This window comes from Symsagittifera roscoffensis, chromosome 8 (assembly GCF_963678635.1).
Source record: "Symsagittifera roscoffensis chromosome 8, txSymRosc1.1, whole genome shotgun sequence".
Lineage (NCBI taxonomy): Eukaryota > Metazoa > Xenacoelomorpha > Acoela > Convolutidae > Symsagittifera > Symsagittifera roscoffensis.
Window position 1 is genome coordinate 51,692,462 of NC_087069.1, and position 12,351 is coordinate 51,704,812.

At 32.7% G+C, this 12,351-nt stretch overlaps 1 protein-coding gene across 1 annotated transcript in view; it reads right to left on the bottom strand.

Moving 5' to 3' along the window:
- Positions 1-7,736: 7,736 nt before the first annotated feature.
- The window catches only part of LOC134853047 (protein inturned-like), a 33,305-nt gene continuing 28,690 nt past the window's right edge, over positions 7,737-12,351 (bottom strand). The window contains exons 14-18 of the mRNA XM_063868973.1: positions 10,942-11,216; positions 10,445-10,539; positions 9,563-9,824; positions 8,962-9,119; positions 7,737-8,653 (exon numbers count right to left, since the gene is read on the bottom strand). Of these exons, the coding sequence (XP_063725043.1) occupies positions 8,539-8,653; positions 8,962-9,119; positions 9,563-9,824; positions 10,445-10,539; positions 10,942-11,216 (905 nt within the window). The 3' untranslated portion in view covers positions 7,737-8,538. The remainder of the gene's footprint in view (positions 8,654-8,961; positions 9,120-9,562; positions 9,825-10,444; positions 10,540-10,941; positions 11,217-12,351) is intronic.

The following is a 12,351-nucleotide window of genomic DNA, read 5'->3' on the forward strand; positions in this document are numbered from 1 at the left end:
ATTCTATATAAGTCCAATCGTACTAAAAGTTACATGAAGTCTCTTTGAATAATAATTTTCCATACATGAAAGTTATATGACAAGCTTTTTTGAAAAAGAAAAACAAACAGCTATTAATTTTGCTGAATGGCTGAATGTTTTTGACGTGTTTATTAACACAAAAACTAAATACTTTCTCGTTTCTAAGATAACAAAACTCTTTGGTTGAGGGTAATAAATTGCCCAGAAAGTCGGCATGTGTAGTTTTTTTTGATGTTTCAGAAATCACTCAAAACTGTTAACAAAAACGGTAAATTATTGTTTACGCCTATAAAACTTTGTGTCAAAATTTTAATTCGCCGGCAGTTTAAATGTTAACAATTTATGTAATTTTTGCAGAGACAGCGCAAAAACAAAAACTGAAGTTTGATTTCGAAGAAAAACCTCAATCAATTTGGTTTCATTTTAATGAACAACTCAGCCCGAACTAAGTTATAGACAAAAACCATAACTTTTACATGCAATCAAAACATGCTTCGAAGTTTGGCGTTCTTTTGTTTTTATTGTTGTGAAACAATTATTAATTACAAAAAGTGTATGATAAGCGGTTTTTTTCATACACTCTCTGTGTGGAATTGTATGATAAACGTTTTTCTTGTATGAAGTTGTATGACACTCGTTTTACCGGATAGTCATTTAATTTAGTGAACATTTTCGCTGTAATCATATAACATCACTCCCAATGTTATAAATTATCGCAAAATTTGCTAATTAAAATGACGCAAACTATCATTTGAACTGGCCGTTTAAAATAGTTGCGATGTTTAGTTGCGATGCTTGAAAATAGTTTGCCATGTTTAGCTTTTCTAATTTAAAAAAAAACATTATTCGTGATAGCTTTTTTAGTGTGATAAAATCAAAATCTACACAGAGGCAAAGCGGAGCTTTGTACCACTTGCGATACAACACAATCATTAAAAAAACCTAGTTCGAATTAAATCGTAAAAAGGGAAAAAAATGAACCATACATTTTGTATGTCTAGATCAAAAACAGCTGGGGGCCAAGCTGAAGCTGTAGATATGTCATTGATATTATATGGATTTGCTATACTGATGTGTCAGAAAAAAAAAAGATTTCAAAAATTAGACTTTGTCCAAAACTTTAGTTGTTTCACTACTAAAATCTGTGAAAAGAGTTTAAAAAATTGAGATAATCAAATTTCCCTTGGAGATAACATTTCTCTCATAAAAAGTGATGAAAAACCTATGATATGAGATTTGGCAGTATAGTTAGCAAGAAAAGTGCAAAAAACAGTCAATTAATGAAAACTTCAACCTTTCTGAGAATCATAGCTTATGATGTGAAAAATTAGGGGGTAGCCGCTTACACGTGGGGGAATCAATCATTTTTTGTCAAATTCTGACTAGCCCAATAACTCATATTTTGGAGGCTAGTCCACGAGAAACGTCAAAAAATTAGAATAAAAAAGTCAAAAAATCAGATCTTTGAGAATCCGAGGGCAAAAAGTTTGTGCCAGAAAAAATTAAGCGTAGCTGCTTATATTGTGAGTTTTTGAAACCGTTCTATTCTTTAAAACCAAAAACTCAGATGCAGATGAGAAAACAAAAAAAATCAAACGCATACGTCAAGTATTCCCCCACAGACATTTTCGAAGGCTGTAGACAGAAGAATCAATTTAAAAAAGACTCTAAGGGAGTACACAGGCACACAGGTGAATATACGGTCTTTCAATGATAAAATTTTTTGAAAATCAGTAGAAGTTTCCGAGATTATTTGAAAAAAATTTTAATACGAAAAAAAATCGACAACATCGATAAACATACAACCAACATGAAAAGTGCGAAACGGAGTACTCAAGTTGTGTTTCCCTTGAAACGACACATAGTTATATTATTAAACCAATAAAAAAGGCCGATAGTATTTTGGCTCAGGAACTTTTTAAGCGAAACAAAAAAGAAGGAAATAAGGAGTCAAGGTAAGTAAAGTTACAAATTGTAAGAAAACATGTAATCCTAGAATTAACCTTTTTTAAATCGCAAAAAAATGCTTTCAAGATGTCACCATTAAGCTGACAATAGATAACCACGCAAGTAATTGCCGGCAATTTTATTTAAAACAGAGTTTTTTCCGTGTAAAAAGAAAACAGGTCCTGGTCAGATTCGAACCCAGGACTTTGCCGTCCCAGGCATCTTTGTTACCTCCAGGGTAAAAACGCCGGAAATGCATAAAAGTCTGAATTCATTTTAAATCACGATACAAGTTATTCAAGAGATTCTGTTAACGCGAAAAAAAGTCTTCTTTCCAATTCGATAACGTTTGCTAATTGCATGCATCACCAATTATTAAACTGCTCAAAAAAACTTCAATCAGTTTGTCCAGTTAGAGCTGCTACACGCTTTGCTATTCGAAATAGTAAAATTTGAGATTTCATCGCTGGTCAAGATTACTTCCAAGAGCAGTTTTGAGATAAAAAATAATTAGAAAGTTTATTTAGTTTGTATATTCAAAAAAAAGACTGTTTGTCATTGGTTTTCCGGTTGTTTTTCAATTAGTGCAGTGAAATCCAACCAAATTTTTTTTTCAAACTGAAGATAAACACGAGTACTTTTTTTTGTACAATTGTTTCCTTGTGGGAGGTGATTAAAAAAACTCAAAAAAACTCAAACTTTCGAAACGAGTAGGTTTTCTTGTTTTTACCTCAGTTGTGTTTCAAAAATTCCTTTCAAAAAATTATGGGGTTGAAATAAAAAGAATGGGGATTGGCTTATGTACACTTCACATTGGCACTCACACTCTCACACGCCCAAACACAAAGACACACACTCATACACACACTCAAAAAAACCCTCAATCAACTCTTTGAACAACATTATTGGGAAACGAGGTAAGTTGAGTGCATATGGGGGATCGAGATAAATTGTGCGTGTATGGGGGAATGAGGCAAGTTGAGTGCGATTTACAAGAGGAGGAAGAAAGAAATACATATTAACAAAAAACAGCTTTGATTTAGTTTAAAATCATATACTTGATTAGCCAAGAATTTTTAAAAGAATTATACACACACTCAAACAAACCCTCAATCAACTCTCTGAACAACATTATTAAGTATATAATAGTATATAAAAGAATTATACACACACTCAAACAAACCCTCAATCAACTCTTTGAACAACATTATTAAGTATATAATAGTATATAAAAGAATTATACACACACTCAAACAAACCCTCAATCAACTCTTTGAACAACATTATTAAGTATATAATAGTATATAAAAGAATTATACACACACTCAAACAAACCCTCAATCAACTCTTTGAACAACATTATTGGGAAACGAGGTAAGTTGAGTGCATATGGGGGATCGAGATAAATTGTGCGTGTATGGGGGAATGAGGCAAGTTGAGTGCGATTTACAAGAGGAGGAAGAAAGAAATACATATTAAGAAAAAACAGCTTTGATTTAGTTTATAATCACATACTTGATCAGCCAAAAACTTGGAAAAGAAGTGCAACGAGCTAACTAAACAAAAAAACATCAAAATAATCAGTCATTCATACAAACAATATTAGTTCTTACTATTTTTAAGGAAAAAAAATCAATTATAACGGTTGAATAAATATTTATACTTGATCAAAAATGAACTTAATAAATCGACTAAAATCAATGAAGTTCTTCAGTTTTTTTTCGTGATCAAACCCGCTATAACCAAACTTTTAATCATGAAACTCCAATTCAGTAATTTTGCAGTGAGTGAACTGAAACATTACTTAATATAATAGAAATTTTATTTTCACATATTATTTGAATCATGTGTATAGTTATTATTTATGGTTTCTCTTTAATGATCTGCCATCGTGTTGGAATGTCATTTACCCGAAAATTTCAAGTGTGTGATTTCTCCAAAAGCAAGGAAGTTCTTTGATTTGATTGGTTTCATCTTTCCACGCGCTAAAACCATGCAACTCCCCTTAAATTCTTAAATTTTTCAATTAAATTTCCACGCTGTTTGTTTGCTTCTCTCCTTTTTTTAAAAAAAACCAAGCTTTTTTAACCAAAAAACTGTAATTTACGCTTGTGATTGAGATGCTACTCCATTAATGGCCCTTGTGATTTTTATGAAGCATTTATATAACCTCAGATGACAATTAAAAGTTTCGGTAGAATTTTCGGCAAACTGACACTTCGGCAAGATGAATATTCACTTCCCTTGCATTTACACTGAAAAACTGGCTGGTAATGACAATTTGCTAAATTTTCCATTGTTAGAGGACTTACACTTAACATTTTTTTTGTCTGAGACACATGTGATGAAATAAATAAGCATATGATAAATGTTGCTTCTGAGTTATTTGGAGGCGTTATCTTTTTTTAATTCCATATTAGTGGTTTGCCTTCAAGTATTTCTCTTGAAATCAGCGTCAACTCTCAGATGGCAGTTCAGGGGAAAATTAGGTCTGAATTTCAATCATCTCAGAGGGTCATTTTATGTGGGTGTCCACGCAACATGTTTTTAAATTTTTGAGACACCTATAAATTCAAAAACCAAATAAAAATAACCTAAAAGTCTTCGATCCTGTTTTGACACAATTTTGACATTGAAATCAGCCAAGCAACTTACGTCAGAGTTTGTAAAGCAAATAAAACGAAACCAGTCATTTTGGCGGTTCCAATTACATGTATCTCACGTTTAATTCCACTAGAAGCTAATGAAGCTAATAAGTTTAGGCCAGTTAGCCCAAAAAATGAGCAACTTATTTGAATTTCAAGCGGCACGATATCGAAAAAAGTATAATTCTTTGATAACAACATTATCTTAATGCTGGCATAAAAAGACCTCTCTTTCTTAACTATCTATCGAATGAAAATTTAAGTGTTTGAACTATTCTTTTAACTGTATTTTGTCGATATTTTAGACCAAACAAAACTGATTCGAGCTAGAGGCATGAAAATTAAATTTAGAACAATCAGACAAAAAACATATTACCAAGAGCAATTTACTAGCCTCCAATCAAGTTTGAAAGACTTAGTCAACCGCTTAGGTTTTAGAGTAAAAGATACAGTGCTGATTTAAATTACTAGCAAAAACCGATTAAAACATGAAATTTACAGAGAGGGGAAGTGGCACTTCACATACACAAGCAAAAATTTGACCGATAACGCTACTAGGAAAAACTGAATGAGTAAAACTTTGAGTCTACAAAAACTTATAAATGACGCACATTAGCAGTACCAGTCAATTTGAAAAAAAATTTACAAACTAACATGCCTCAAATTTTAGAGCGGACGCATTTAAACAAGTATACGAAAAATGTCATCAAAAAAATTCAACCCTGCCCAGGTTCGAAACCTTTTATTTTGCTGCTGGTCTCCTTCTCTACCTCTACGCTAGAGATACAAGATGCCTAGAAGCGAAAGTGCCATTTGTAATAAAAGTCTGCGTTAAAAAACTTAGCATTGGCTGTACTTGAAAGCTGGATTAAATGAGCGCTTTCAAAAGAAACACATTTTGTCGCAACAATTGCACCGCAACAAAATTTGCGACTTACGTAGGAAAAAAAAAGAAAATTCTTACTATATCACAAGCTATGCTTGGGTAAAAATGCTTTTTTCTCAAGTTGGGTTTATTTTGGACAAAAACACGAGTAAGGCTATACCTTAGATTTTTAGCGAATTTAAAAGGGCGCGAGTTTTTGCAGAATTCGGGCACAATCTCAAATGTTTCCCTCTAAAACAAAAGTTTCCGTTTTTGTAGTCATTCCCAATTTGAGCCAGAATAAAATGTTTGGTTGCTGAGAAAACTACAATACAAGAAGCTTCTTATGCAGTTCAACAAAGTTTCAGAAAGGTATAGTTTTCAAAAACTATCGCAAAAAGTTTGGAAAATTTTTTTGTTAAAAATTGATTTTTTAAAAAAAAAGTGTCTTTTTTTGGCTATCAAACAAAAGTAAATTCACTTTCGGAAACTTGTGAAAATGAAACAAATAGTTTTCTGACAAGAAGTTTCTCAAGAACTAGTTTTTGAAGTTTTTTATTTCGTTTCAAACGATCTGGCTGGTTTATAACCTGCAAGTTTCAAATGATCTGGCTGGTTTATAATCTGAATTTTTTTAAATGTTTTGTTAATTTCTGCTTTACTTTTTTGAGAGTATTTGCTCATAATTTGTATTTCATTTAGATTTTTAAATTACTCCTTAAATTGTTGAAGAGTTCTAGCTTATAATTTCTAAAACTTTTAGGTTTTGTGAATTTTTGATTTTATTGTTTCAGGTTTTTGGATCGCTTAACTTGTCTTCTTGTGCATAATTCAAACAATTGACTGGTTGAAAATATCCATTCCTGAATTAAATTTGATCCAATCAGATTATTTGATTTTTTTCGCAAAAAAAATCTTTATTTTTCACTTTATTTTTGGAATGAACTAATTGCGTGGCTACTCAGTTGTCTTTAAAATTGTGATTTGCGGCAAGCGAAATTGAAAATTAGTACCATCCTCTGACAGCGATTTTCGCTAAAAAATAATTAGCAGAAAATCATCGACGTTTTCAAATCAATCAATGAAAAAGGCAAGGCTCGATTTTTGCATCTGCAGTTTGATATACAAATAGTGTAATGCATGTATGATTCGATCTTGTTTTATCTTAATTCCTCCTGCCGTGGCCCATTAATCAAATTAAGTAAATTACTGTAAAAATGAGTTCTGATTATATTTGATTAAAAAAATAGAACGTTTTAGAAAGTCGCTTTTAGAAAGTTCAACGTTTTTTACCCAGAATTTTCTTAAATTGATCCCATTTTTATGGCAAATTAAAAATATACAAGATTTTTGTCGAAACGTGTAGAGGACAGATTTTGAGCTAGAATTCGTTCAAAGCAATTTTTTGGCTGCAGAAAGGGTTTTGCTTTTCAGAAAACAACAAGCGACAGAAAAACTAGATAAAAAGATCAAAATTTGTTTCATTTCCACAAAAAGTGCTGAGAACACAAGCAACTTAGCTTTTTACCAAATATAAACAAATGCAAGTTAGTTCGCGAAAGTCGGACACCAATTTCCATAACTAAAATTAGTCATTTTTGAGTTCTTTAAGGTCAAATTTCTACTAAAAAAATAGGGTCAATTGCTGAGCAATACACATCAAAGTTAGTGTCAGTAATAGCTTAACAAAGATTATTTTGCTTACTAATTAATGAATACTCGCTGAACATCCGTGGAATTACTAGCACTCTTAGCAGAGTTAACAATTTTCTGTCAATGTCGGAACTTAGTATATCGCCACATAAGCCGAAAAAAACCGAGAAATTTGATATTTTTTAGGATCCAGCTACAAGCGATTTTTTTAACAAGTTGTTCAGCCTGAAAAAACTTCATAGTTTGATTCGATAATTTTTGCTAATCACGACAGTATTGGACTATTAATGGGAGAATGGGAAATAGAGGAATAAATAAAAACCGATCAGGTTGTCCTTTTAATCAGATTAGAGCTATTATTCAAAAGGGCAAGCCAGCAAGTTCCAAAAACTTCTTTCTCGTTAAATAAGCTAAGCGACTGTTAAATCAAAATTAACGCCATTCAAAAATGTTTAAAAAACCTTGTCTATTGTCTTTGAAAACAATACAAATTAAAACTTCTTATAATTATCAGCAGCTATATTTCTAAAAATTGTAGTTTATTCTCAAACTTTTCTTTTGAAAATAATTACACATTACACTAGATATTTTCGATCACAAATAATTGAAAACTCAAGACGCTCATTAAATCTTAGAATCAGCTTGGCTATTGTTTTTGAACAAGATAAACTTATTTAACCTTGTAATTGAGATCTAAAATAATGCTTTTATTTACAGTTTTGCATCATTTTTACAACTTTTCATTTGTACATCAATATACATTAAGCTAGAGAAAGATACGCAAAAAAATTAACACCAAACATGTACAAATATAGCAGGAAAAAACTCAGACTTTGCAAAGAAAATTTACATAAACAATTTTACGTTGCACTCACTATCAGCCGTGAATCGAAGTCATGAATTGTTTCACATTTAACTTCGTGTATATTGTATACTAATTTTGGTGACATATTACAATAGGCGGTAATTTTGAGCACTAATTGGTAATGAATATATTAAACTTGAAAACTATGAAGCATAATATAGCCATTTCACTTTCAGTCTATTTTACAAGCTATAAATATAGTTGTTGTAAATAAATTATTCTGCCAGATGAAATATTATTCAAAAATTAAATTTTAACCTTTTCTTAAAATCCGGCTTTGAAAAACAGAAAATGCGGCTCGAAATAAAACAAACATAGATCCAGCTATTTAACTTGGTTCTACTACCTATATCATATGTCACCTAGTTTTTTTTCTAAAAGTTCCAGCAATTCTTGTTTCATGAACGTACATTTCTTGAAACTGTAATGTATTCTTGTCTTTCAGCATTTTTGTTCCGGTCCTTCAATTAAACATTTGGCAAATTTTGGGATCTGGAACGGTTAGAAAAATTCGGAATTTCGAGTAAAAACACATTTGACTCTCATGAGTTGTTGGCTGTTATGAGTAGTTTGGCTGCCACTTCAATAATATTCTGATGGCAATTGTCTTGATGGCAAATAAACACTTGACGTCCATTCTCTTCTGCAAATTGGCGCCTGAAAAAACTCAACTTTGAAAACATAAACTCCAACTATCTAGTGAAAATATCTTAATTTTGAAAAGATAAACTTCAACTACCTGGCTGCGTTCAAAGTTTGATTGATTTTCGCAAACTTTGATTACTAAATAAGCTCAAAAAAAAAATCCTGACAGGCTACTTGATCGCTAAACTGTCTGGGAAACTTCAACTTAAAACTCGATAATGTAAAATTATTCAACGTCACAAAAAGTAATATACAACGTCACAAAAAGTAATAATCAACAATCGACAGCCATAAACCATTCGGAAAGAAACCATACTAACCCTATGATCCAGTACCGAATAACATTTGACTCGTAAACAGTCTTTCTCGATTTCCGACTAGTCGTCATTTCTGAATCAGATTGCTGTCTCGTCTTCTTTGCTTTGGCCGAACTGCCATTGGCTCTATACGTGAAAAGATAGCCGAGCTCATCGCAGTTCTGAACAGCAAAACACTTTTTTTAAACTAATTCCGATTTTTTTGTTTCCAATCATTTTAAGCGCTTCAAGCAATCAAACCTAATGTAAGAAATGTACAGATTGTATTGCCTACAAGTGTAAAACTATAAAACAACAGATACTTAAGAAACAAATTAGCCCAAATAAATATTTGGCTAAAATTTGTTTCAAATTATCTACCGAATCATTTACACATCACCAGCTAGAAAACAAATTTTACCCAAACAAGACTGCTCGTATCAGGGTGGAACCTTTTAATAACATAAAAAATTAAATGAAATAAAATAATGAGATGAAATTTTTTTTTCTTAAATTTGAAATTTTCATTCCGAGCACAAATATTCCGTTACTTTCGTATCGAAAGTCGGAACAATTATCAATTATCTGAAGATAAAAATCATTTCATGGCCCACTTAAATTTTACCTTTTTCTCAAATTGCTTTCTCATCCTTACAACTGCTTTGTAAAATTCTGCTACAATGTTCAAATGATGTTCGCCTCCCACTGAATTGACAATCTGGTCCAGCAATGGGTTGAATGCGTACAATCTACTAGTGGCGTTAGATGACGCAGGGCCAGTTTCGGTGGGTGGAGTAAAATGGTCATCTGGGTTATTTAGAAGTTCCTCTGGATTTGGTCTGAGGTCCAGATAATACAGAAGACTGTTTTCGATTCCAGCTACTACCCTGAAAAGAAAACCGCAAGCCATGAGAAAATTAAAAAAAAACTAGAAAACTCGCCCGAATAAAAATATATCTCTAAATTGAAGTTCAGTTCTCATGACTTCATTTTTATTTCAAGTTTTTGTATCAGAGAATAAATCGCGCATTCAAATTTTCAAAAATATATCTATTTAGTAGAAAACCAAACATGAAAAAATTGCACTCCATGATATATATTCCTCTAATTTTCACCGCTTAATAATCTACAAATACTCCAGGTAACCTTATAGTCATTTCACCACTCTTAATCTTCAAGTAAATTTTTGTCAATAAACAAAGTTCCAGTTAGGTTTTATTATATCGCGACTTCACTAGGAGTTATCGAATTACAGCAACATTTAAAAATTGTATTCACTATATCTTAAGAATAACACCGATGTAATAGCTTTGTTTTTTAATCGCGCGGTTCAATTCGATATTATCTCGCATCTTAGGTTTTTCAGTGTCATTCTTCAAAAAACTGTATAGCTTTTTGCATGATTCTTGGTGAGTTCTTCTGTACAAGCACTTTCATCAACTTATTGTATGTGTTCAACTCTCTCCTAAAAATATTTAAAATTCGTACTGTTTGGGATCAAACTTACTTTGCTGGCAGTGTGAGTGCACTGATAAGTTCTGTTGTTTCCACAGAAAGAGGCGGCCACTCTTCGTAAAATGCTGTCCGACTGTCCAGCGAAAACTAAATACAGCAACAACAAACACGATTAATTAAAAACAGACCAGTCTTTTTAAAAACGAGTTATTTAAGAAGGCAGCCAGCAAATAACCCAGGTTACTACAGTTCATGGCAAACTTGTTGTCCAAACATTTATAATAAACGCTCAAATTATTTCCCAGAAAAAAATCTATAATTGGAAGTCACGATTAAAACAAAACCGGTAGAAAACTTCAAGTTGATCAATTTCCCCTATTTTTTGTAAGCAACCAAAAAAGCAGCCAGTTTTTTTCTTCTGAAATTATCTCAATTCGTGTCAGGCTAAACAAATTTTAAGGTCTTTCCAAAGTTTTGACATTCTCAACTGTTATTTCCTTACTGAGTTTAATCAAGTAACTAGTTCTCGTCTGTATCTCAAATAATTACCATAGATCCTGACTTCTGAATTCCATCCGATGACCCAAACACATTCCTACTATTTGCCAACCCTCCTCCATTAAAGACAGGTGTGTTTGATGATGAATCAGAAGCTGATGATGATGCAAAATTAACATGATGACCATTGTTGTTGTGGTTTTGGTGGTGATTAACTATTCCTTGCTTAGATGAAGTGATAGGAGGTAGCTGGTCATTGCCATTTTCTGGCGCTTCCTTGGGCAGATTTTGAAAATTTGCTGACATTCGATTTCGCTTTGCACCCACTGAAACACACGAAAGTCTGCGCTTTTAGTCATTATAATGAGTTATAACCGAAGTGGTTAACTCATAGAGTAATTTCGGATAGGGTACACCGTCTGCTCGTCACGCTATCTAATTTTCGGCCGGATAGATTCGTGCAACTTCTTAGTCTAATACCGATCCTAATCTTACTCTTATACTATCTAGTCTCAGGTTGTTTAACTAGTCTCTGCTAGGCTCAATAGATCTAGGGTATACTGGTTTATTGCGGCTGCTGAAGTTCTCTTGGAGAGGCAACTAATTTCTAAGTTAAATTCAAATCTCTCTGGTGCTGAAATTACAAGTAATTTCAGCACTTACAATTAAGTGGGTTGTTAGTTTGATGGATCATGATTGGTTAAAATTAAATATTTAACAGTGGTAAAATATCTAATTTATCCAATCATAAAATGTAGTTTAGATCAGGTTCCACCCATCCGGGTTTTACAGAGTTTTTTAGAATTGTCTTTCTGCAATTCAATGGATGGATGATGGACGTTGGTATTTGGCGAACATCATATTCTTCTGGGTTCTCTTGTTAGAGAAGTTCCAGGACGCTGGAATGATGGATATCAATCGTTGTGTCTTCTTGAGACAACGACTGTGTTTCCCAACGAAATCAATCTGATTTCAGAATGGTTTGCTTTGACGGGTTTTTCTGTTTCATGTAGAGAACTTCTTTTGTGTTCGACCTCGTCTGGGAATGGCGTGGAGATTATGCGTGAAGGGGATGCCTTGTTACTCGGATCTGTACGTATACTTGAACATCGAGGTGGTCATTGGTCTAGTTCAATGAAGTCCTTTTCTGCGAAGTCAAGTCGTACTCTAAATCCTTTGAGTTGTGATTGTGGACGGCATATTGGTTGTGGTTGGCCATTCTTTTTCGAGTGTAGTGGGGTCATTTTGTCTTTGGATGTTCGTCTTTGGTGTTGTATGCTGATCTATATACTGCAAGGTATAATTTACATTTTATAAAATTTTTATTAGTTCAGTGTTTTAATTATGATTTTGGTTAGTTGTTTTCACAAAAGCATTTTGTTTTAGTTCGGTTATTTTGAAGAGTTACTCACCCTTGAGTACCTCTTATTAAAAATAGAAGTGTGGTCACAAAGCGTGGAT